Genomic DNA, 25,458 nt, shown 5'->3' on the forward strand with positions numbered 1-25,458 from the left:
TCAATGCCAGCTCCCCAGCTTCCCATCCATGTCCCTTCCCTCCTATGGCTGACACCTTAGCGTCCTGCGTGGTACTTTGGTTAAAATACCACCATTTTCATAGGCAGCAAAATAGCAGACAGATGTCTTGGCAATATCTTTACCACTACAGCTCCTAGGGCAATGGAAACTAAGGAGAAAATAAATAAATGGGACTACATCAAAATAAAAAGCTTCTGCACAGCAAAAGAAACTAATAACAAAACAACAAGAGAGCCCACTGCATGGGAGAACATACAGAGTGGACAGATTATTATGACGACCCCATCAGTACAATGAAGTGAATTAGTTATGCAAATCACAATAATAACAAAACCTTGAGAGTATTTGCTTAGGAAGTTTTCAATATTCAGTATTTTTGGAAGTGTCAATGAAGTACTGATGGGGTGGTCATAATAATCTGGCCACTCAGTGTATTTGCCAATGTTATCTCTGATAAGGGTTCAATCTCTAAAATTTACAGGGAACTCACACAACTTAACAAAAGGAAGATACACAATCCAATCAAATAATGGGCAAAGGACTTAGACACTTTCCGAAAGTGGACTAACAGAAGGCCAAGAGACATATGAAAACATGCTCAAAGTCACTAATCATCTGAGAGATGCAAATCAAAACAGCAATGAGATATCATCTCACACCTGTCAGAACAAATCAACAAACGACAAGTGCTGGAGAGGATGTGGAGAAAAAGGAACACAGGTGCACTGCTGGTGGGAATGCAGACTGGTGCAGCCACTATGGAAGACAGTATGGAGTTTCCTCAAAAAGTTAAAAATGAAACTCCCATTTGACCCAGTGATCCCACTTCTAGGAATATATCCCAAGAAATCAGAAACACCAATCAGAAAGGACAGATGCACCCCTATGTTCAAAGCACCACAATTTACAATAGCTAATATTTGGAAACAGTGTAAGTGCCCATCAGCAGATGAGTGGATAGAAAGCTGTGGTACATCTACACAATGGAATACTATACTGCGGTAAAAAAGAAAGAATTCTTACCATTCGTAACAGCATGGATGGAACTGGAAAGCATTATGCTAAGGGAATAAGCCAGTCAGAGAAACATAAATATCACATGATCTCACTCATTTTTGGAATATAATGAACAAAAATAGATTCAAAGACATAGAAGCATTGAACAACCATCAAAGTTTAGAGGGAAGGCAGGGAAGGGTGGTGGCAGGGGAGTAAGAGACCAACCAAAGGACTTGTATGCATGCATATAAACATAACCAATGGACACAGACACTGGGGGGGGGGGGTGAGGGCCTATGCAAGGAGGGGTTCCGGGGGGGACCGGGGAGAGGTCAATGGGGGAAAAAGGAGACATATGTAATACTATATGTAATACTTTAAACAATAAAGAATTTTTAAAAAATACCACCACTTTATTGATTCCTGGGGGCACAAAGTCAGTTTGGGTGCAGGCCTGGTGGCCTTCAAAGAAAACCTCAGCTAGTTGCTTCAAGTCCAGGAGTCAGTTTAGATGCTTCCTCAATTTCTGTCATTATTATACTGGCCCTGTGGCTCAGTGCAGGCATTATGTTCTTCTGGCACTTCTTTGGAAGCTACTTGTGGTGGTGGGGGTGCTGCCAGCTCCATCCGAGACATCAGATATCACCATGTGGTTGTTGTTTCCAACCTGCACTCCTTGGAAACAGCAGTTATTGATGGAAAGGAGCCTTATCCCTTGAAAAGAAACAGAGGTGTTAGTGTGAGGGTTAAGTCTTCAGCAACTTAGTTAGGAGGAGCAGCAGAGTGGAGGGGCAGAAGCACCTCGTGGTCGCCCCGGGAAATGCAGAGACGGGGTCTCAGGGCCTCCCAGGGAAGGTATCAGGGATGTCTTTGCCTTTCCCGGGCAGACTGCCCCTTCAGAACTGGGTGTGCAGAAGCTCAAGAGTGGTGGCAGCTGACGTTTTTAACCCGGGTATTTGGATCTTTTCTGCTTGGAAGCCCTCAGTACTGACATAGCCACAATGGAATTTGGGGGTTCACAGAGTTGGTGCTGGGGAGCTAGAAGGCCTAGGACAACTCCAGGCTTTGCTGTGATCGCAGCAGGATCCAATCCCAAAGAGCAGCAGTTTCTTCATTTATGAAATGAGGAGATTAGAGTAAGTGGCCTCTAGCCCTTTCTTTCCCCTTTTCTGCCTCTCCTTGGGTAGGAGCTGGCAGCACCCCAACAAGGAGCTTCAAAAGAGGGCTTCTATATATGGTCTAGATAGAGGATGGAGCTGGTGGAGGAATTGAGGGGAGGGTGAGGGGGGGAGAGAAGGAGTGGGTATGGTTACCTGGTATTGGACTTGGTCCTGGCTCCTCGGGAGGCCAGTTGGTGCCACCTCTCTCAGCCCCCTGTGAACAACACAGAGCTCTCAGGCTCCCTGTCTTGAGGCCTCTTTCCAGAGCATACTTCCTCAGTCCCAAGTTTTCCCTGAAAAGGGGACAAGATTGGCATCCCCTAGTCCTGCCAAAGTCTCACCTGAGTTCCTTGGGGTCCAGGACCTGGGGTCCAAGCCGAGGTGGGGTTGGGCACCGGGTTTCTGAATGGTGAGGTCTCTGAAGTTGGGGGAAGTTGGGCAGTTGAATCCGAAGGCGCCCCTGCTGCCCAGGCATGCGGAACATGCTTTTTCTGTGCCTCAATCTTCTCAGGAAGGTTTTCACATTTTTCAAGAACGGAGCTGGGGGTTTCTTTCAGATTCAGGTTTTTCAGCATGTCAGAGACCCTGGAATCAGGGATTGCCCCACGGCCATCCATTTCTGTCCCCCTTGAGCCTGGCTCAGGGGCAGACAACCTGTTGCTGCTCCTTTGCTCCGACAGGAACTTCTTCACCTGCAAGGACAGGGAGAATTGCTGGGTGTGGGGGTGGGAGAGCCCGTGTACACCCTAGGAAGACGTCTCTTGGCCCATAAACTGCTGTCAGGGAATCAGGAATGAGGTGGGGAGAGTGGGATGAGGGCTAGGACATTAAGAGCAGTGGTCAGTGGGGAGTCACTGGGTGCCAAGAGAGCCATGTGGTGCCATTCCTTCCCAGCTCTCAGATTGGGGCTGGTGTTGGGTACTCACTGTGGAGACTGCAGCATCCATTTTTGTACCAGCTTCATCTCGTACCAGGTGGAGGGCTTTCTCAGTGTTTGTTCGGCAGTCTGGAGAGAAGGCAGAGTGGGTGGCAGGTGAGCAAAACTTCTTTCTCTGGGAAAACCCTCTGCTGACAGATTGAGGCCCAACCCAGCTGCCAGTTTAGAGGCCAGTTTACCTTGGAAGGAAGGCCTGTCCTCGGGATCATGGCTCCAGCAGCGCTGCAACAACTCCACTAGTCCCTCCAGGCCAGGAGTCTCAGGGCCAGGCTGGGGCAGCTCTGTCAGTGGGGGCCGCTTCTGCTCCTCACACACAACTTGCAGCACCAGTGATGTCTGGTTCACTACTGAGGTGGGGGTGGGGATATGAAGAGAAAGCATTCGGAGTAGGAGGGGCGACCTACTCCCTCATAGAACGGGCCAGGGAGTGTAGTCCAAGGGGTGAGGAGGAGCGGGTAGGACAGTCTGAGCAGGTACGCAGGAAGTGGAGGGCTTGGGGGCTTTCAGGAGGAGGGCGCCTGGGGTTAAGGATCCAATAGTCTGCTTAAAGTCTTACTCTCAGCTTCTCTTCCTGCAAGCACTGCCCACATTAGGATCCCAAAGCTGCAAGAGACAAAAAGGTGAGGACTCTCCCAACCTCTGGCAAAACTTCTCTTTCATACACCTTCCCCTAGAAGGGCCCAGAGAGGTGTAAAAATTGGGGATGTGTGTTCGGCATGGGTGTCTTACCTGTAGACATCACTGGCCATAGTAGCTTTCTGGTTTACATCAGCCAATAGTTCTGGGGCCAAGTAGGCTGGGGTGCCCCCTGACACCCCTGCCCCTGCCCCTGCCCCTGACTGTGAGCCTCCCAGAAATGTGGACAGGCCAAAATCTGCCAGCTGCAAAGGAAGGGAAGGAGGAGGAAGTAGGGGATGGATAATGCCAGGCAGCTCCAGAATCCTCTTCTTTCCCTCACCCCCACCCCCACCCAAGGTACAGGTCCAGCATTGTAAAGGGGGTGAGGAGGGTTAGGAAAACAGTAGGACCAATTGGGCCTTGGTTTGAAGGTCTGCATCCCCTCTGAGGGTGGGTCAAAGTCTGAGTCTCCTGGGCTGACAACCATGGGTCTTTGGAGAGCCTAGTGGGTGGGCAGGTGGAAGTGGCTGTGTCAGCCTTGTGTCCAGAGGGAGATGCTGAGGGTATTCAGTAGACAGAGCTGCAGCAGATGCTTTTTCAGTTGGTGGGGCTGGAGCGGCTCCGGGGCACAACCTATCTAGAGGCTGGGCTGGGATGTGGACAGGCTGACCTTGGCATGCAGGTCTGGGTCCAGCAGGACGTTGGAGGGCTTCAGGTCCTGGTGCAGAAGCACGGGGTTCTGGCTGTGCAGGTAACACATCCCGAGCACCAACTCCTGCAGCAGGCGGCAGATAAGTGGCCAGGGCAGAGGGCATTCGTGTTGTAGCAACCCTGCCAGGGAACCGTTCTCCATAAATTGAGTCACCAGAGCCGGCCCCAACACATGGTCCCACTCCAGCTTCTCGGTGATCCCCATCAGGGTCAGCACGTTGGGGTGACGCAGACTTGCCATGGCCTTCACTTCCCTGGATATCATCTTCCTATATTCCAGGAGAGAGTTGGAGTCTTGCTCTGCTGGGCAGATTCCTCCCTTCCCCACTCAGACCCCCCACCCCCTCCCCAGGACAGCAGCCTGCTGCCTCAGCAAGACCCTGGCTAGTCAACCAGCAGCGGGGACACTCACGAGTCAACGATCTTGACTGCCACATTGTAACCCCATGTCTGGTGTTGTGCCTGGAACACTGTGCCGAACCCGCCTTGGCCAATGAACTTCGGGTTCTTCAAGTCCTCGATGGACACCAGAGGGGCTGGGGCACCTTTCTGCCTGGGAGAAGGGGCCTCTTCACCAGCTGGTATTGGTCCCAAGTCCCTGCTGCTTCCCACAACCCCTCTGCTCCATGGCCCCCCGTGACTCAGTAGGGTCAGTACAATCCACAGCCTCCCCCGTGAGCCCCACTGTCCCCTGGCCTTGGTACCGGCACAACGGCAGGCCCTGATGAGTCCACGGGGCATCCTGTGTCTCATTCTCCACTCACCATAACTTGCTGCAAGACATCAAACTGGAAGGTGCCAGGGGCTTCTGGAAGTTTTGAGTTCACACGGATGGAGTGACTTCTGGGAATAGGGTTTGTGGTAGAGAGGGGTCTGGGGGTGAGGAGAAGGGTCAATCTCCAGGCCACCTAAGTCACTGAACTGATTCTGCTTCCCCGCTCTGAGTGACAGAACAACTTCCTGTTACAAGGGCAGCTGAGGTTCCTCCTGCCTCTGCAGTTCCCGCCCCAAAGGGGCTGGGCAGAACAGAAACTTAGTGCTTGTCTTTTCTAACTGGCATTTCCTTGAGCAGCCTGCTACATGCCACAGCCTGGTTAGGGGCCACTTGCATTTATGGTGCCATGAAGGAGTCCTCACGTTCCAGGAACCCACAATCAACCCATTCCTACAGCCAGTGTCTCTCCCTTCTCCCACAGGCCTCCCAGCTCCAGCACCTGCCAGGCCTGGGCTGGGCATGGGAGGGTGCTGAGGAGGATTTCGTGGTCCTAGGGCTCATCTCTCCCTCAGCTCCCCTAAGATCAGAGCTAACACTTCTGTCATGTGCCAGATACAAAGATGAGCTTATTTATTCTCATGTTAACCCTAAGGGCATGGGTACCGATTTCATTCCTTCTTCTTCTTTTTAAAAATATTTTTATTGATTTTTTACAGAGAGGAAGAGAGAGGGATAGAGAGTTAGAAACATCGATGAGAGAGAAACATCATTCAGCTGCCTCCTGCACACCCCCTACTGGGGATGTGCCCACAACCAAGGTACATGCCCTTGACTGGAATCGAACCTAGGACCCCTCAGTCCGCAGGCTGATGCTCTATCCACTGAGCCAAACCGGTCAGGGCTCATTCCTTCTTTATGGATAAGAAAACACAGGCACTGATAGTTTACCTCGCCCAAGCCAGTGTGGAATTTCAGAGCCTGGCTCCCAACCATCAAGCTTTCCTATTTTCACATCGGCTTCAGGGCTGTACCACTCAGGTGGTGGTGAAGGTGGTTGAGGAAGGTGTGAAGCATCCAACTGTGTGCTGAGGGGTCCCTGTATGTATTCCTGCCCAGTCCCTGACAGCTGCTGTCACTGAGGCCAGGCCCTGGCATTGGTAGTGACTTGTCTGTTGTCAAGATCAAGACCCACTCCCAGGGCCTTGTGGTATGAATGGCCCAGCCAGCGGCTTGCTGACATGGAGGTGTCGCCACAGTGGAAACACCTCAGAGCGTCCCTGCCCTCTCCCCCCCATGCCAACTCCTTCATGCTTATTCCCTGGTTTATACACCTTCCCCACAAGCCTATGCTCTGAACAAGGGCTTTTCAGAACTCAGGATCTTGGGGAGCCTTAAGGATTTGGGTAGACAAAAAGTTATTTTACCCACGCAATGCCTGACCAGGGTTGGAGCTTGTGGGAAACAGATATAGCCAGCTCTGGGCACCCAGTCCTTCACAGGGAGACCATAACTTCTAGGGCTTCCTTAAGAAACCGATCACCCCAGCTGGGGCTCCATACTCATTGGGAGAAAGAGGAGGTTGGGCTTCTTTATGGTTTAGGGGCTCTCACCTACACAGCTGATAGAATCAATCTGAAACAGACTTTATTGCAGAGATATGATGGTATCTCACAGACTATAAAGGCAAGTGCATCAGGTCCTCAGAAAAGTGTAGTCAAGAGCAAAGAGCTATCAGAGAGGGCAGCCATTCCCTTCATGATTCTCTTTCGGGAGAAGACCCTGGGCTCAATATCTGGGCTGCAATCAAGGGAAGCAGGCAGAAAGGAGGTAGAGGGGTATTTAAAGACGTCCCCCCCCCTCCACCCCTCCACCCCAAAATAAAGGCTTTTCTATGGTAGAATTTCTTAGATTGGGACAAGACCCTGAGAATCATGGGTAAGCCACTATAAAGTATAGGGCTGGGAATAGTTTCAGAGCTTGTACTGCTTTTTTTAAAAAAATAATTTTTTTTATTGATTACAGAGAGGAAGGGAGAGAGATAGAAACAGAAGCAATCAATGATGAGAGAGAATCATTGATTAGCTGCCTCCTGCATATCTCCTACTAGGGATGGAGCCCAAAACCAGGGCATTTGCCCTTGACCAGAATTGAACCAAGGACCCTTTAGTCCACAGGCTGATGCTCAATCCACTGAGTCAAACCAGCTAGGGCCCTGTATTGCTTTTTTTTTTTTTTTTTGAAAAAAAAGTCTTTATTGTTCAGATTATTACAGTTGTTCCTCTCCCCCCGCCCCCCCGCCCATAGCTCCCCTCCACCCGGTTCCCATCCCACCCTCTGCTCTTATCCCCCTCCCCCACTGTCCTCATCCATAGGTGCACGATTTTTGTTCAGTCTCTTCCCACATCCTCCACACCCCTTCCCCCCGCCCCGAGAGTAGTCAGTTCACTCCCTTTCTATGCCCCTGATTCTATTATATTCACCAGTTTATTCTGTTCATCAGATTATTTATTCACTTGATTTTTATTTATTTTATTTTTTTAATAAATTTTTATTGTTCAGATTATTGCAGTTGTTCCACTTTTTCCCCCCCATAGCTCCCCTCCACCCAGTTCCCACCCCACTCTCTGCCCTTACGCCCCCCCACTCCCCCACTGTCCTCATCCATAGGTGTACACTTTTTGTTGCCTGATCAAAGGTGATACCTGTGGAAGATGTAGCTATTTCCATTTGCGTTGTGTCCCTGTGTTCGGAAAGTTGTCTCATGACTTGTTCACGCTCTACTCAGAAAGGGTACAGAGACACGTAATGGCTTTTTAAAATAATGTGTCCTCTTATGTTTAAAATGAGGGTTTTGCTACCAAAAGTGAGAAGAAAGCAAATCTACAGCTGCCCTTGCCCCTCTCACCCTTCGTGTGATAGTTGTAGGTAGGGATGCGTGCTGGTTCATGGGCCGTCGACCAAGCCATCTGGCGGCTCCCATGGTTCCACCGGCTTCCCAGGGACCGTCTCAGCCTTCCAGCCTCCCAGGGACCATTTGGGCCTCCCAGGGACCGTCTCAGCCCCCCAGGGACTGTCTCAGCCTCACTGGGACCGTCTCTCACTTGATTTTTAGATTCACTTGTTGATAGATGTGTATTTGTTGTTCATAATTTGTATCTTTACCTTTTTCTTCTTCTTCCTCTTCTTAAAGGATACCTTTCAGCATTTCATATAATACTGGTTTGGTGGTGATGAACTCCTTTAGCTTTTCCTTATCTGTGAAGCTCTTTATCTGACCTTCAATTCTGAATGATAGCTTTGCTGGGTAGAGTAATCTTGGTTGTAAGTTCTTGGTATTCATCACTTTGAATATGTCTTGCCACTCCTTTCTGGCCTGCATAGTTTCTGCTGAGAAATCCACTGACAGTCATATGGGTACTCCCTTGTAGGTAACTGAGTTTCTTTCTCTTGCTGCTTTTAAGATTCTCTCTTTGTCTTTTGCTCTTGGCATTTTAATTATGATGTGTCTTGGTGTGGTCCTCTTTGTTTTTTGTTTTTTTTTGTTGTTGTTGTTTTTATAATTTCACTGAAATAGCTATATTTTTGCATAACTGTATTTTGTACCAAAATATTTTTCATTTAAAAAGTAACAAAATCTTCAATAACCTAATATGCGAATTGTCCCCTTGACCAGGAGTTCGACCAGGGGGTTGTACCCGCCAACCGCCCAGGGCCCCTCGCCCTGGCTGGCCCCACCTCCAATCAGCCTGTGGCCCCTGCCCCCAGCTGACCTCACCCTGATGGTCCCCTCCCACTCCAATCTGGAGTGGGGCTGGACGGCCAACCTCCCACATCCCCTCCCAGAAGCCAGCCTAGCCCAATCTGCTCTGATTGGGGCAGCTGGCCAGATCCCAACCGTGCATGAATTTGGTATTGTGTGTTCAACGCCCCAAGTCAAGTCTCCTTCCATCACCATTTATCTCCCCCCATACCCTCTTCTGCCTCCCCCCACCCTATAATCATTATTGTACCCATTGTGTGGATAAGGAACCTGAGACCGAATTGTGTTACATAATTTGCCTTAAGGTCACTCAGTCTGCAAAGGGACTCAATCCTGTGACTGCCTCATTCTAAACTGAACAAAGTTGCCACTATCCAGTGTGGTCCCCTACAAGGACAGGGTCCCTCAAAACATCCTTTTTGACCTCAAGAAACCCCCAATGAGCAGACCACAGGACTACCAGAAGGTCAAGAAATGCCTCCCAGCCACTGACATAGGCTCCTGAAATCATTACTACTTTCATCGCCAATAAATGTGTCTCAGAGAGTGTGGTTTCCAAAGGGCCTGAAATAACTCCCAACACGGGATTTCAAATAACGCCCCCAATGGGAACCATCACCTATCTGCTCAGCTGCCAATCACTGACCCTTACCCTGTCCACAGACACAGCAAGGAGAAATCAACACTGACCCCTACCATCCATCCCCGAAAGGACCCCAACACTCAGTGCCAGAGAGCGATGCAGTCAACTGGTTCCCATATGCTACCCTTAGCACCCCGCTCTACCCATTTCATTAGGTCCCCAATCACTGCCCCCCCAGCAGAGTGTGTCACAGTGTGACCCTCAAAATCCTCCAATCACAGAGGCTCCCGCTCCCCATCAATCACTGCCTCCTTCAGCGACTCACTTCCCCAAATGTCCTCAAGTGACATCAACTTAAGGCCCCTTAAGTTATGCCTCAAATGATCAAGTTTTATGGAACAATATAAAATCTGATCATTAAAGTACACTTGGAATTTGTTACAAAAAAAAATACTTATATCCATACAGAAAATACACAAGGAATGAAAATTAACAAGCCAATCTTCCACCTTCAATTCCAAACCCCCTCTGACCGCACAGAATCCCCACTGCTAACCTTCCACAGCACCTCCACGTCCCTCAAGCAACCGATGGTTGGTGTGGTCCTCTTTGGATTCCTTTTGTTTGGGTTTCTCTGCCCTTCCTGGACTTGTAAGTCTATTTCTTTCACCAGGTAGGGGAAGTTTTCTGTCATTATTTCTTCAAAGAGGTTTTCAATATCTTGCTCTCTCTCTTCTTCTGGCACCCCCATAATTCGGATGTTGGTACGCTTGAAGTTGTTCCATAGACTCTTTACACTATGTTCATATTTTTGGATTCCTTTTTCATTTTGCTTTTCCAGTTGGGTGTTTTTTGCTTCTTCGTATTTCAAATCTTTGAGTTGATTCTTGCGGTCCTCTAGTCTGCTGTCAGAACTTTGTATAATATTCTTTATTTCAGTCAGTGTATGCTTAATTTCTAGTTGGCCCTTTTTCATATTCTCGAGGGTCTCACTAGATTTTTTGAGGGTCTCACTAAATTTATCGGCGGTTTCACTAGACTAATTGAGGGTCTTACTAAATTTATTGGCGGTTTCTAGAAAATTCTTGAAAAACCTTATAAGTGTGGTTTTGAACTCTATATCCATAGTTTGCTTTCCTCCATTTCTGTCATTTGTGACTTGTTTCTTTTCTCTGTATTTTTTTATGCTTCCCTGTGTTGATAGAGTGGCTTTCTGTGCTAGGTGTCCGATAGGGCCCAGTGGCTCAGTCTCCCCAATTACCTAAGGTGGACACTCTTGATGCACCCCTTTGTGGGCTGTGTGACAGTCTTGTTGTAGTTAAGCCTTGATTGTTGTAGGTATCACTGGGAGGAATTGACCTCCAGGCCAATTGGCTGTGAGAATCAGCTGTGGCTGCAGTGGGAGAACTGTGCTGGAGACATCCTTCTGGGGCAAGACTTGCCTCAGTGGGGCTTTGGTGCTCACTGAGTCTGCCCCCTGAGTGTGTCCCTTATGGATCTGAGGAGTTGTAATCTGGATGGTCCCACTCTGACCACTGGGTACACTGGCTCTTGGATCTCTAAGGAGGTGCTAATTTAGCCTCTGCCTGAGGCTACCCAGCAGGAGCTATGGATAGATCTGCAGATTCCTTTTCTTTGTTTGCGGTTTGGAGGTGCCCAGATGAGGCCCAGCTGTGAAGCAATGCAAGCTGCTGTGGGGCATTGGGCCTTCTTTTGGAAGTTCTGGGTCTCTCTGACCCAGCTGCAGTTTGTTAGGTAATTTTCAGATTGAAAAGGGCTGGGCCTTTCATATACAAAAGCCTCTGCATGCAGCTTGGGTAGGGCGGGGTCTCTGGGGATCAACAGGTTGGAGCAAGCAGCTATGGCTGCTCCTCAGTCCTACCCTAAGAGTCCCTGCATCTCAGTGTCCCGGTAATCACTGCAATCACCTCTGAGAGAAAGCCGCCCTCGAGTTCCGACCGATGCCAGACAGACCAGTTTCTTCCCATATGAGTCTGGGTCCCCAGAGACTCGCCCTGAACTGGAGTTCAGAGATGTCGGGAGCCTGTGTCTCGCTCCCGATTGAAAAAGACAGCCGAGTCCTCAGTTGCCAGCCCTTTCCACGTGTGCCTCTGTACCTATGCACTTTACTTCCGCACCTCCTCTGAGTCTCAGTGTGCTTTTCTCTTTCCTTCTAGTTGTAGAATTTCCACTCGGCCAGCCTTCCTGTGGTTCGGGATGATGTCCTTTTTGTCTTTTAGTTGTATTTTTGAAGTGGTTGTGCGAGACAGCAATTTCTGGTGTTTACCTATGCTGCCATTTTAGTTTCTCTGCTTTTTTTTGACTCAAAATAAACCAAACCCATTTAAAAGAAGGAGGGCAGAGATGGGAGCCTGGAGGAGTGGCTGAGAAGACCCTCTGCTTCAGGCAGGAGGGCACAGGTGAGGCGAGATTGTGAAGCTTCAGCCTTTCCTGAGGCCTGGTGCCTCTCACCACAGCTGTCCCAGGCTTTTGGATTCCACTTGGTGTCTGCCATCGCTTCAGCTCTCTGCTCCTGATGGTCCTGCTCTGGCTTCCTATCCCTAGTTGTTGGGGTGAGGGGTGGAGAGCAGAGGGTGTGGTCTCTCTTCATATTCTAGCCCTAACTACTTCTCATCTGTTGTTTGATTAAGAGATTCCAATTATAGACCAAATAGTATTAATTAAGGTGACAGCAAAAAAGATTGTGGATAATTTTAATTTTCCTTAGTGTTTGCATACATTATTTTTACAAACACTTGAAGAAGGAAGAAGATTGTGCTTATGCAAAGATTTAGTTATAAGGGTATTCACTGAAATGTTGTTAAAATAGTGGGGGGAAAAACCCAGAACCCTAAATATCCAATAATAAGAAAAAGATTAAATAAATTATGCAATAGAAGACTATGCTTCCTCAATTTTTGTCATTATTATACTGGCCCTGTGACCCAGTCCAGATGTTAGCTTCTTGTGGCACTTCGTTTGAAGGTACTTGTGGTCGGGGGGTGCTGCCAGCTCCACCCAAGACATAATAAGGTATCATCATGTGGTTGTTGTTTCCAATCTGCACTGCTTGGCTGTTATAGATGGAAGGGTACCATGTCCCTTGAAAAGAAACAGAGGTGTTAGTGTGAGGGTTAAGTCTTCAGCAACTTAGTTAGGAGGAGCAGCAGAGTGGAGGGGCAGCAGCACCTCGTGGTCGCCCCGGGAAATGCAGAGACGGGGTCTCAGGGCCTCCCAGGGAAGGTATCAGGGATGTCTTTGCCTTTCCCGGGCAGACTGCCCCTTCAGAACTGGGTGTGCAGAAGCTCAAGAGTGGTGGCAGCTGACGTTTTTAACCCGGGTATTTGGATCTTTTCTGCTTGGAAGCCCTCAGTACTGACATAGCCACAATGGAATTTGGGGGTTCACAGAGTTGGTGCTGGGGAGCTAGAAGGCCTAGGACAAATCCAGGCTTTGCTGTGATCACAGCAGGATCCAATCCCAAAGAGCATCAGTTTCTTCATTTATGAAATGAGGAGATTAGAGTAAGTGGCCTCTAGCCCTTTCATTCCCCTTTTCTACCCCTCCTTGGGTAGGAGCTGGCAGCACCCCAACAAGGAGCTTCAAAACAGGGTTTCTATATATGGTCTAGAGCAGCGGTTCTCAACCTGTGGGTCGTGACCCCTTTGGGGGTCGAACGACCCTTTCACAAGGGTCGCCTAAGACCATCGGAAAACACATATGTAATTACATATTGTTTTTGTGATTAATCACTATGCTTTAATTATGTTCAATTTGTAACCATGAAATTGGGGGTCACCACAACATGAGGAACTGTATTAAAGGGTCGCGGCATTAGGAAGGTTGAGAACCACTGGTCTAGAGGATGGAGCTGGTGGAGGAATTGAGCAGGGGGTAAGGGGGAGGGGAGAGAAGGAGTGGGTATGGTTACCTGGTATTGGACTTGGTCCTGGCTCCTCGGGAGGCCAGTTGGTGCCACCTCTCTCAGCCCCCTGTGAACAACACAGAGCTCTCAAGCTCTCTGTCTTGAGGCCTCTTTCCAGAGCATACTTCCTCAGTCCCAAGTTTTCCCTGAAAAGGGGACAAGATTGGCATCCCCTAGTTCTGCCAAAGTCTCACCTGAGTTCTTTGGGGTCCAGGACCTGGGGTCCAAGCCGAGGTGGGGTTGGGCACCGGGTTTCTGAATGGTGAGGTCTCTGAAGTTGGGGGAAGTTGGGCAGTTGAATCCGAAGGCGCCCCTGCTGCCCAGGCATGCGGAACATGCTTTTTCTGTGCCTCAATCTTCTCAGGAAGGTTTCCACATTTTTCAGAAACAGAGCTGTGGGGCCCTTTCAGATTCAGGTTTTTCAGCATGTCAGAGACCCTGGAATCAGGGATTGCCCCACGGCCATCCATTTCTGTCCCCCTTGAGCCTGGCTCAGGGGCAGACAACCTGTTGCTGCTCCTGTACTCTGACAGGAACTTCTTCACCTGCAAGGACAGGGAGAATTGCTGGGTGTGGGGGTGGGAGAGCCCGTGTACACCCTAGGAAGACGTCTCTTGGCCCATAAACTGCTGTCAGGGAATCAGGAATGAGGTGGGGAGAGTGGGATGAGGGCTAGGACATAAGGAGCAGTGGTCAGTGGGGAGTCACTGGGTGCCAAGAGAGCCATGTGGTGCCATTCCTTCCCAGCTCTCAGATTGGGGCTGGTGTTGGGTACTCACTGTGGAGACTGCAGCATCCATTTTTGTACCAGCTTCATCTCGTACCAGGTGGAGGGCTTTCTCAGTGTTTGTTCGGCAGTCTGGAGAGAAGGCAGAGTGGGTGGCAGGTGAGCAAAACTTCTTTCTCTGGGAAAGCCCTCTGCTGACAGATTGAGGCCCAACCCAGCTGCCAGTTTAGTGGCCCGTTTACCTTGGAAGGAAGGCCTGTCCTTGGGCTCATGGCTCCAGCAGCGCTGCAACAACTCCACTAGTCCCTCCAGGCCAGGAGTCTCAGGGCCAGGCTGGGGCAGCTCTGTCAGTGGGGGCCGGTCCTGGCTCTCACACACAACTTGCAGCACCAGTGATGTCTGGTTCACTACTGAGGTGGGGGTGGGGACATGAAGAGAAAGCATTCGGAGTAGGAGGGGCGACCTGCTCTATATAGAACAGGGCAGGGAGTGTAGTCCAAGGGGAGAGGAGGAGCGGGTAGGACAGTCTGAGCAGGTAAGCAGGAAGTGGAGGGCTTGGGGGCTTTCAGGAGGAGGGCGCCTGGGGTTAAGGATCCAATAGTCTGCTTAAAATCTTACTCTCAGCTTCTCTTCCTGCAAGCACTGCCCACATTAGGATCCCAAAGCTGCAAGAGACAAAAAGCTGAGGACTCTCCCAACCTCTGGCAAAACTTCTCTTTCATACACCTTCCCCTAGAAGGGCCCAGAGAGGTGTAAAAATTGGGGATGTGTGTTCGGCATGGGTGTCTTACCTGTAGACATCACTGGCCATAGTAGCTTTCTGGTTTACATCAGCCAATAGTTCTGGGGCCAAGTAGGCTGGGGTGCCCCCTGACACCCCAGACCCTGCCCCTGACTGTGAGCCTCCCAGAAATGTGGACAGGCCAAAATCTGCCAGCTGCAAAGGAAGGGAAGGAGGAGGAAGTAGGGGATGGATAATGCCAGGCAGCTCCAGAATCCTCTTCTTTCCCCCACCCCCACCCCCACCCCCACCCAAGGTACAGGTCCAGCCTTGCAAAGGGGGTGAAGAGGGTTAGGAAAACAGTAGGACCAATTGGGCCTTGGTTTGAAGGTCTGCGTCCCCTCTGAGGGTGGGTCAAAGTCTGAGTCTCCTGGGCTGCCAGCCATGGGTCTTTGGAGAGCCTAGTGGGTGGGCAGGTGGAAGTGGCTGTGTTGGACAGGGCCTCTATCACTTGGTGTGGCAGAAGCTAAAGCTTCTGGATAGGCCTTGACACTTGGGCAGCCCTGTGTCCAGAGGGAGATGCTGAGGGTATTCAGTAGACAGAGCTGCAGCAGATGCTTTTTCAGTTGGTGGGGCTGGAGCGGCTCTGGGGCACAACCTATCTAGAGGCTGGGCTGGGATGTGGACAGGCTGACCTTGGCATGCAGGTCTGGGTCCAGCAGGACGTTGGAGGGCTTCAGGTCCCGGTGCAGAAGCACGGGGTTCTGGCTGTGCAGGTAACACATCCCGAGCACCAACTCCTGCAGCAGGCGGCAGGTAAGTGGCCAGGGCAGAGGGCATTCGGGTTGTAGCAACCCTGCCAGGGAACCGTTCTCCATGAATTGAGTCACCAGAGCCGGCCCCAACACATGGTCCCACTCCAGCTTCTCGGTGATCCCCATCAGGGTCAGCACGTTGGGGTGACGCAGACTTGCCATGGCCTTCACTTCCCTGGATATCATCTTCCTATATTCCAGGAGAGAGTTGGAGTCTTGCTCTGCTGGGCAGATTCCTCCCTTCCCCACTCAGACCCCCCACCCCCACCCCCAGGACAGCAGCCTGCTGCCTCAGCAAGACCCTGGCTAGTCAACCAGCAGCGGGGACACTCACGAGTCAACGATCTTGACTGCCACATTGTAACCCCAGGTCTGGTGTTGTGCCTGGAACACTGTGCCGAACCCGCCTTGGCCGATGAACTTCGGGTTCTTCAAGTCCTCAATGGACACCAGAGGGGCTGGGGCACCTTTCTGCCTGGGAGAAGGGGCCTCTTCACCAGCTGGTATTGGTCCCAAGTCCCTGCTGCTTCCCACAACCCCTCTGCTCCATGGCCCCCCGTGACTCAGTAGGGTCGGTAAAATCCACAGCCTCCCCCGTGAGCCCCACCGTCTCCTGGCCTTGGTACCGGCACAACGGCAGGCCCAGATGAGTCCAAGGGGCATCCTGTGTCTCATTCTCCACTCACCATAACTTGCTGCAAGACATCAAACTGGAAGGTGCCAGGGGCTCCTGGAAGTTTCAAGTTCACACAGATGGAGTGACTTCTGGGAATAGGGTTTGTGGTAGAGAGGGGTCTGGGGGTGAGGAGAAGGGTCAATCTCCAGGCCACCTAAGCCACTGAACTGATTCTGCTTCCCTGCTCTGAGTGACAGAACAACTTCCTGTTACAAGGGCAGCTGAGGTTCCTCCTGCCTCTGCAGTTCCCGCCCCAAAGGGGCTGGGCAGAACAGAAACTTAGCGCTTGTCTTTTCTAACTGGCATTTCCTTGAGCAGCCTGCTACATGCCACAGCCTGGTTAGGGGCCACTTGCATTTATGGTGCCATGAAGGAGTCCTCACGTTCCAGGAACCCACAATCAACCCATTCCTACAGCCAGTGTCTCTCCCTTCTCCCACAGGCCTCCCAGCTCCAGCACCTGCCAGGCCTGGGCTGGGCATGGGAGGGTGCTGAGGAGGATTTCGTGGTCCTAGGGCTCATCTCTCCCTCAGCTCCCCTAAGATCAGAGCTAACACTTCTGTCATGCTCACCATGTGCCAGATACAAAGATGAGCTTATTTATTCTCACATCAATCCTTAGGGCATGTGTCCTGCTTTCATCCCTTCTTTATGGATAAGAAAACACAGGCGCTGATAGTTTACGTCGCCCAAGCCAGTGTGGAACTTCAGAGCCTGGCTCCCAACCATCAAGCTTTCCTATTTTCACATCGGCTTCAGGGCTGTACCACTCAGGTGGTGGTGAAGGTGGTTGAGGAAGGTGTGAAGCATCCAACTGTGTGCTGAGGGGTCCCTGTCTGTATTCCGGCCCAGTCCCTGACAGCTGCTGTCACTGAGGCCAGGCCCTGGCATTGGTAGTGACTTGTCTTCTGTCAAGATCAAGACCCACTCCCAGGGCCTTGTGGTATGAATGGCCCAGCCAGCGGCTTGCTGACATGGAGGTGTCGCCACAGTGGAAACACCTCAGAGCGTCCCTGCCCTCTCCCCCCCATGCCAACTCCTTCATGCTTATTCCCTGGTTTATACACCTTCCCCACAAGCCTATGCTATGGACAAGGGCTTTGCTCAGGATCTTGGGGAGCCTTAAGGATTTGGGTAGACAAAAAGTTATTTTACCCACTCAATGCCTGACCAGGGCTGGAGCTTGTTGGGAACAGATATAGCCAGCTCTGGGCACCCAGTCCTTCACAGGGAGACCATAACTTCTAGGGCTTCCTTAAGAAACCGATCACCCCAGCTGGGGCTCCATACTCATTGGGAGAAAAGAGGAGGTTGGGCTTCTTTATGGTTTAGGGGCTCTCACCTGCACAGCTGACAGAATCAATCTGAAACAGACTTTATTGCAGAGATATGACGGTATCTCACAGACTATAAAGGCAAGTGCATCAGGTCCTCAAAAAAGTGTAGTCAAGAGCAAAGAGCTATCAGAGAGGGCAGCCATTCCCTTCATGATTCTCTTTCGGGAGAAGACCCTGGGCTCAATATCTGGGCTGCACTCAAGGGAAGCAGGCAGAAAGGAGGTAGAGGGGTATTTAAAGACGTCCCCCCCTTCACCCCCCCCCCCAAAGGCCTTTCTATGGTAGAATTTCTTAGATTGGGACAAGACCCTGAGAATCATGGGTAAGCCACTATAAAGCATAGGGCTGGGAATAGTTTCAGAGCTTGTACTGCTTTTTTTAAAAAAAAGAAAATTTTTATTGATTACAGAGAGGAAGGGAGAGAGATAGAAACAGAAGCAATCAATGATGACAGAGAATCATTGATCAGTTACTTCCTGCATATCCCCTACTAGGGATGGAGCCCAAAACCAGGGCATTTGCCCTTGACCAGAATTGAACCAGGGACCCTTTAGTCCACAGGCTGATGCTCAATCCACTGAGTCAAACCAGCTAGGGCCCTGTACTGCTTTTTTGACTCAAAATAAACCAAACCCATTTAAAAGAAGGAGGGCAGAGATGGGAGCCTGGAGGAGTGGCTGAGAAGACCCTCTGCTTCAGGCAGGAGGGCACAGGTGAGGCGAGATTGTGAAGCTTCAGCCTTTCCTGAGGCCTGGTGCCTCTCACCACAGCTGTCCCAGGCTTTTGGATTTCACTTGGTGTCTGCCATCGCTTCAGCTCTCTGCTCCTGATGGTCCTGCTCTGGCTTCCTATCCCTAGTTGTTGGGGTGAGGGGTGGAGAGCAGAGGGTGTGGTCTCTCTTCATATTCTAGCCCTAACTATTTCTCATCTGTTGTTTGATTAAGAGATTCCAATTATAGACCAAACAGTATTAATTAAGGTGACAGCAAAAAAGATTGTGGATAATTTTAATTTTCCTTAGTGTTTGCATATATTATTTTTACAAACACTTAAAGAAGAAAGAATATCGCGATTATGCAAAGATTTAGTTATAAGGATATTCACTGAAATGTTGTTGAAACAGTGAAAAGAAACCACAGAACCCTAAATATCCAATAATAAGAAAAAGATTAAATAAATTATGCAATAGAAGACTATGTAGACCCTGGCAGGGTAGCAGGATTGGTTAGAGCCTAGTTCTGATACACCAAGGTTGCGGGTTCAAAACTGGGACAGTACACATACAAGAATCAACCAATGAATCTATAAATAAGTGGAACAATAAATTCATGTTTTTTTTCCCTCTCTCCCTTTGTCTCTCTCTAAAACCAATCAATAAAAAAAATGTAAAAGAGAAGACTATGTAACCATTAAAATGATGCTCTAGATCAGCGGTTCTCAACCTGTGGGTCACGACCCCTTCACAGGGGTCACCTAAGACCATCAGAAAACACATATATAATTACATATTGTTTTTGTGAGTAATCACTATGCTTTAATTATGTTCAATTTGTAACAATGAAAATACATCCTGCATATCAGATATTTACATTACGGTTCATAACAGTTGCAAAATTACAGTTATGAAGTAGCAACGAAAATAATTTTATGTTGGGGTCACCACAACATGAGGAACTGTATTAAAGGGTCACGGCATTAGGAAGGTTGAGAACCACTGCTCTAGACCTATATTTATTTATATTACAAGTGTTTTTCATATTTCAAGTGGGAAAAAGGCAGGTTAGAAAACAACATATACCATATAATCACTTAAGAAAAATCTCTTCCAGTACTATGAGTTCTCAAAAGCTTCCTATAGCAGAAAACTTAAATGCTATATAAAACACAACAAATACATATTTTTAAAATTCTTTAGTAAGCGCCCCCAAATAAAGGTAATCTACTAAGAGCATCCCCCTGACAATACAAAACAAAAGGCAAATGGTAAATAAATGGAGAGGTCAACTAACTAGAAACCTAGAGCTTTAGGGACTGGGTAGGAGTATGGAAGGTTGGGGAGAACCAGACACTATCAGTGATGGCGAACCTATGACATGTGTGTCAGAGGTGACAAGCAAACTCATTTTTTTGGTTGATTTTTCTTTGTTAAATGGCATTTAAATATATAAAATAAATATCAAAAATATAAGTCTTTGTTTTACTATGGTTGCAAATATCAAAAAATTTCTATATGTGACACGGCACTAGTTAGGTTAGGGTTTTTCAAAATGCTGACACGCCGAGCTCAAAAGGTTCGCCATCACTGCACTAAGCCCTAGGGTTGAGGAGGATGGAAGAGCTAAATGTGAGACACCATCTTCTGCCCAAAGCTGGGACCGTTAAAAAGATTACATTCTTAGTGCAAAGAATAAAGTCCACCTGCTTACAGAGGGAACCTACAAGGAAAACTGTCTAGGCTGCAGCACTCGATGTTAAAATCAATAAAGATGTTAGTTACCATGTGAGAACTGCTCTCATTCCCTTTGATTAAATAAACCATACACTGGAAAGTTTAAGTAGCCCAGATTATTAATGCCCCCTAGAGTCCAGCAGGGGCAAACTGAATCCTCCTTAGAGGAAAGCAGCCTCAATCCAGGCTTCTGGTTTAAATTTAGCCAAATTTAAACTTACAAAAATATTACTAAATATATAAGGATTCAAATCATCATGAGGGAGAATCAGCTGGAACAATAATGAACAGGTTTAGACCTTTAAGGACTTCAGCGTTTGGAATAATCAGATAATCTAAAGAAGTTATTGTGAAATGTTTAAAGTATGAAAGATAGAGCAGAAAAACTGAATAAGGAATCCGAGATTATAAAAAAATGCCCAGACAGATTTAGGAAAAAATAAAATATAAAAAAAAAGTATGTAACCACTAAAATTAAAGTCGCAATCCTTGATTAAGCAGAAGATACAGCTGAAGAGAGAAAAGGTGCCAAGTTCACACTGTGAGCTTTGGGACTGGCTGAATGTTCTCCACCCCCCCCTCCACCCCCCGCCTTGCATGGGTCATTATTACCATCAAATCATCAACAATGATAAAAGCTAGTCTGTTTACAGTTCATAGTCCACAAAGCACTTTCACAGTATGTCATCACAAGCCTGTGAGGGGGGACCAATTGTCAGGTTTTGCAGATGAAGAAATAAAAAGACCTCACTTTTGTCTGGATGTGAAAGACAAACTTAAAGTGATAAGACCCTTTTTTACTGTGACCGTGCAGAACCCTCCCTCTGGCACAAGTCTGCTCTACTCATCAGGGAAACCCTTATCTCTGCTCCCAGCTGCGGAAAAACAAACCTTGACCAGAGAAGGACTGTGCAACTATGAGCAAATGAACTGAGACTGGACTGCACCAAACTTAGAAAAGTCAAACAAACAAACCCTAGGGTCTGAGCAGAGGGGTTTGAAGAGACTGTTCCACTTCGAAAGGGGTCTGTGATATTTCGATTTATAATAAGAAATATATATATTTGTCTTTGATCCCGTTCCTGGCAACAGGAACCTAAAACCCTTGGAATTTCCTCTGAAGAAAGTGGGAAAAGGTGCCTTTTTTAAGATAATGAAGTGACTTTGGGGAAAACCCTTAGGTAAACTAAGAACCGGGCTGGTTGCCAGGGGAAGCAACCTGGTGTTTGGAGAGTTGGAACTTTCAGTCTCACCTGCTCCAAGGCGGGCAGAGGAGCTGCAGTTGGAATCCATTGCCAATGTCCAATGATTCAGCCACGCCCCTGTATGAAGCCTCCATAAAACCCCAAAAGGACGGGACTCAGAGAGCTTCCAGGTGGATGAACAAGTGGAGGTCCTGGGAGGCTGGTGCCTGAAGAGAGCCTGGGAGCTCCAAGCCCTCTCCCACATACCTTGCCCTATGCGTGTCTCCATCTGGCTACTCCTGAGTTGTTTCCTTTTATAATAAACCGGTAATTTAGTAAGTAAAATGTTTCTCTGAGTTCTGTGAGCCGCTTTCAAAAATTAATTGGACCCAAGGTGGAAATTGTGGGAACCTCCAATCTATAGTCAGTTGGTCAGAAGCGCAGGTGACAATCTGGACTTCTGATTGGCGTCTGAAGAGGGGTGTCAGTCGTGTAGGACTGAGCCCTGAACCTGTGGGATCTGATGCTACCGCCAGGTAGATAGGGTCAGAATTGAGTGGAATTGGGGGACACCCGGCTGGTGTCAGAGAACTTCTTGGTGTTGTGGGGACCCCTCTGCCACCACACACACGTCCATTGGAATTGGGTTCAGAAGCGTTAGGATCCCACCTGCGGTGGCTCCTGCTACTCTCTGCCCTAGGGGTTCCTTGTTGGGAGCCCCCTCCCGTGCCCAGGGCGTGCTCTTCTCCTTTAGCATTCCAAGCAGGGCTAAAGCCCGTTTAACTTGTTTTTCTGCAGCAAAGCTGAGAGCCTGGTGCTTTCACAAGGAAGCACGGTGCCCCTAGGGACACCTGCCCCAGCAAAATGGAATCCCTGCTTGTCATCTGTTTCTTCACAGGGCGCATTTTGGAGCGGTGCTCCAGTGGCAGCACCTAACTTGCTGTCTGCGCACGCAGAGCAAGGGAGGCTGGGAAAGGTAACTTATTTTTCTTCTGTCTTTGCACCATGGGACTAAAAAGGTTTTGAGCAGCTGTAAATGATATGTCCACACACATACGATGGCCACTGTGCACCGTCTATCCCCTTCCTTCATGGGGACTCCTGTCTTTGTTTTCTGTGCCTAGTTAATGTGCACTCCCAGCCCCTCTCCTCCGGGCCACTGCTTCAAATTGCTTCCCTAGCTGGACAGCCTAATGGTCAAAGCACAGGCTCTTAGGTCAGGCTACCTGGGATTGAATTCTGGCTCTACAGGTTACTAGCTGTTGGACGTTCAGCGATTTACTCAATCGCTCTGAGCTTCAGTTAATTGTAATACCTATTGGATTGGGTTGCTGTGAGGATGAAATGAAATGAGGCTTGAAAGAACATAGCGCATTTCCAGGCACATGTTACATGCTTGATAAGTGATAGGCGTTAATACAGTAACCGTAATGGTGTTTCTAATCTGAGGAACATTTCTAACTCTCAACTTATTTGTAGAGCAGAGACAAATGATTTAACTGCTGCTCAGTGAAATAGCCAGCATTTCCTTCTCTTGGTAAATTCCCAGCCCCACCCTTCCTCCCCTTTAATGACTAACCCCCTCAGGTATTCTCTCTCCTCTCTCCCAGACGCTTGTTCTGAGGGAACGGTTGAGGGAGTCAGTCACATCCCTGCTGTGGTCTTGAGGAGAGAGGGCTTTCATCCTGGGTCTGTAGGCACTGGAGGTTGTCTGCTTGGCACAGAGTTGCTCACCAGGATTGAGACGCTCACATTGTTAACCCAGGCATGGGTTTTGGGCCCGAGGCAGCTGCTTTTGGTGCCCCATGCCACATGTCCTCAGGCCACCTTTGACTTGAACTGCAGGGTGGTGGATGGCCCCCACAACCCTGCCAGTGCCCCAGGCAGAGGCCTTGTCTCTGTTTTTCTCCCTCAGTTGATAGAGGTGTGGCAACAAGAGAGGAGAGTTAATGCTCTGAGTGTAATCCTCACCAGGTTGGACACGGACACAGGTCAGCGTCCCAGCCTCCGGATCTTCAGAGGGTCAATTCTAAGGTGTATTCTACAGATCTGCAGAGAGGCTGTGGCTGGGCTGCGCTCCACGTCAGTGGCGAGCTCTTGTACCTTTTTATTGGCATTTCTCCTTCCCTGATTTACATTTTCTTTTCTTTTTAAAAATATGTTTTTATTGATTTTAGAGAGAGTAGAAGGGAGAAGAGCAAAGAGATAGAAATCCTGATTGGAATTGAGCCAGTTACCTCTTGGTTCATAGATGGAAGCTCGACCCCTGAGCCACACCATCCAGGCCCCTGAGTTGCATTTTCTGCCCCCTCCCTCCTCATCCCTGGGGCCACCCTCCAGGAAGTCTCAAGTTCTGGTCTCAGGCACTGTGTTCAGGGGAACACAATCCAAGCCCTCTGCCCTGTTTCCTCCTCATTGTTTCTCTTCTGAATATCTTGGTGACTAGGACCCCTCCCTATCTGGAAGGAAAGAGGAAAGGAGGGGAAAGGAAGGGGATAGAAAGGAATCTGACTACCTCAGAGATGGGGCATAGCGTACTCTGCCATCTAGGATGGGCTAGGCACGCTCTCATTTGGTATCTCACTCAAATTTTAACAACAAACCGGTGAGGCAGATTATTATTCACCCCGTTTTATGGGTGAAGGAACTGAAGAGGCTGTGAGCGGTCAGTAACCAGCCCGGGCCAAGGCCATAAATAACTTCGTAGCAGAACAGGGTTTTAAACCCAGATTTATGCTCTTTCAGCCACTTCCCTTTATGGGTGGGGTTCTTTAAAATTATCTGAAAGCAATACTTTTTTTCTTTTCTTTTCTTTTTTACTATACTAGTACTTCAATTTATTGGCATTGTCAATCTATGAACAAGACAGGTATTCCCCTCCCCCCATGAAGTAATATCATTATATCTCCTTTCCTTCCTTCCTTCTGTCCTTCCTTCCGTCCTTCCATTCTTTCTTTTTAAATAACCAGAAGTCTGTTGAGGCTTTTGGAGAGTTTGCAATTTTCGCCTCTTTTTTGAATGTATTGGGGTGACACTGGTTAATAAAATAAGACAGGTTTCAGGTGCACAATTCCACAACATTTCATCTCTACACCCTATTGTGTGTTCACCACCTCAAGTCTCAAGTCAAGTTTCCATCCATCACCGTTTATGCCCTCATATCCTCCTCCAACTCCCTCTACATCCCCACCCCCACAATCACCACACTGTTGTCCATTTCCCTGAGTTTTTTTTCTCTTCTCTTTTGCTCAACTTCTCTACCACCCCCATCCACCGATGGGCACTTGGGTTGTTTTCAATCTGCCATAACATGTGTTCACACATCTTAACTTTGAAAATGTAGCATTTCAAACTTTGCTCAGGGTAGATTATTCCTTTTTCACTTTCACAACTTTTATGCTGCTGCCAGAAGTCTTCTTGGCATTTGTTTTGAATTCTGTTTTCCGTGCGACTTTCACTGCTTTTGCAGAGATCTGGGAGTATGGGATGTAGCTGAGTCCAGCCTGTTGCCAATAGCCACCATGATGTTGGACCCAATCACGAGGATGCATCAAAGTCAGCTCAGTGGTGACCCGGGAAGGATTTTGAGTCATGTAAGACTATTAGTATTTTTAATTAAATATTTTAATAATGTTATTGAAGTAGAGTGGAGATCTAGCTGGTTTTGCTCATTGGCTACAGCATCAGCCCATGAACTGAAGGGTCACAGGTTTGATTCCAGTCAAAGGCAGGTACCTTGGTTGCAGATTTGATCTCTGGCCCAGGTTATAGCACGTGCCGGAACCATCCAATTGATGTGTCTCTCTCACATCAATGTTTCTTTCCCCCGTCCCTTCCACTCTCTCTAAAAAAATCAATGAAGTTTACTTTCAATAAACTGCACATATTTAAGGTGAACAATAGGATGAGTTTTGACATATGTATATGCCCATGAAACCATCACCACAATTAAGATAGTGAACATATTTATCACACCCAACAGTTTCCTTGTGCCCCTTTCCAATTCGTCCCTTCTGCCTTTCTATGCCATTCCCCCTGTCTTGGCAACTACTAATTTGCTTAGTATCACTTTAGATTGGTTGTCTTCTCTATTTTATATAAATGAACTCACATAGTATGT

General features: G+C 48.5%; 3 protein-coding genes across 4 annotated transcripts; all 3 read right to left on the reverse strand.

Moving 5' to 3' along the window:
• Positions 1–1,409: 1,409 nt before the first annotated feature.
• Positions 1,410–5,393, reverse strand: LOC308516131 (receptor-interacting serine/threonine-protein kinase 3-like). Of its 2 annotated transcripts, none has more exons than XM_081086942.1 (10): positions 5,211–5,393; positions 4,859–4,995; positions 4,406–4,715; positions 3,847–3,998; positions 3,674–3,720; positions 3,297–3,464; positions 3,107–3,186; positions 2,522–2,872; positions 2,334–2,394; positions 1,410–1,734 (listed from the first exon to the last, which is right to left on the reverse strand). In XM_081086942.1, exons 1-10 carry the CDS (start codon positions 5,211–5,213, stop codon positions 1,586–1,588), a joined length of 1,458 nt encoding a protein of 485 aa, XP_080943068.1. In that variant the 5' UTR covers positions 5,214–5,393; the 3' UTR covers positions 1,410–1,585. The 2 variants fall into 2 exon arrangements, with proteins under 2 accessions (XP_080943068.1, XP_080943067.1); XM_081086941.1 differs by having other exon boundaries at positions 4,859–4,999.
• A 6,808-nt stretch (positions 5,394–12,201) lies between these two features.
• LOC308525288 (receptor-interacting serine/threonine-protein kinase 3-like) lies at positions 12,202–16,560 on the reverse strand. The gene is made up of 10 exons (XM_081100095.1): positions 16,379–16,560; positions 16,027–16,167; positions 15,573–15,882; positions 14,948–15,093; positions 14,775–14,821; positions 14,399–14,566; positions 14,209–14,288; positions 13,624–13,974; positions 13,436–13,496; positions 12,202–12,606 (listed from the first exon to the last, which is right to left on the reverse strand). Exons 1-10 carry the CDS (start codon positions 16,396–16,398, stop codon positions 12,416–12,418), a joined length of 1,515 nt encoding a protein of 504 aa, XP_080956221.1. The 5' UTR covers positions 16,399–16,560; the 3' UTR covers positions 12,202–12,415.
• Positions 16,561–24,706: 8,146 nt separating this feature from the next.
• On the reverse strand, positions 24,707–24,931 carry LOC308522928 (ATP synthase subunit epsilon, mitochondrial-like; the record flags this gene model as incomplete). Its single annotated transcript, XM_081096548.1, has 1 exon — positions 24,707–24,931. One exon carries the CDS (start codon positions 24,929–24,931, stop codon positions 24,707–24,709), a length of 225 nt encoding a protein of 74 aa, XP_080952674.1.
• Positions 24,932–25,458: the final 527 nt, after the last annotated feature.

Source organism: Myotis nattereri, assembly GCF_964212035.1.
Source record: "Myotis nattereri genome assembly, chromosome: 1".
Classification (NCBI taxonomy): domain Eukaryota; kingdom Metazoa; phylum Chordata; class Mammalia; order Chiroptera; family Vespertilionidae; genus Myotis; species Myotis nattereri.

Bases quoted from the DNA above. Each gene is read 5' to 3' on its own strand.
- LOC308525288 (XM_081100095.1), bottom strand. From the start codon at position 16,398: ATGTCTTGCAGCAAGTTATG. The intron at 15,883-16,026 runs GTGAGTGTCCCC...CCTGGAATATAG, and splicing joins GCAGTCAAGATCGTTGACTC to GAAGATGATATCCAGGGAAG. The intron at 14,822-14,947 runs GTAAGACACCCA...TGTCTCTTGCAG, and splicing joins ATGGCCAGTGATGTCTACAG to CTTTGGGATCCTAATGTGGG.
- LOC308516131 (XM_081086941.1), bottom strand. From the start codon at position 5,230: ATGTCTTGCAGCAAGTTATG. The intron at 3,721-3,846 runs GTAAGACACCCA...TGTCTCTTGCAG, and splicing joins ATGGCCAGTGATGTCTACAG to CTTTGGGATCCTAATGTGGG. The intron at 2,395-2,521 runs GTGAGACTTTGG...TGTTGTTCACAG, and splicing joins CTGGACCCCAAGGAACTCAG to GGGGCTGAGAGAGGTGGCAC.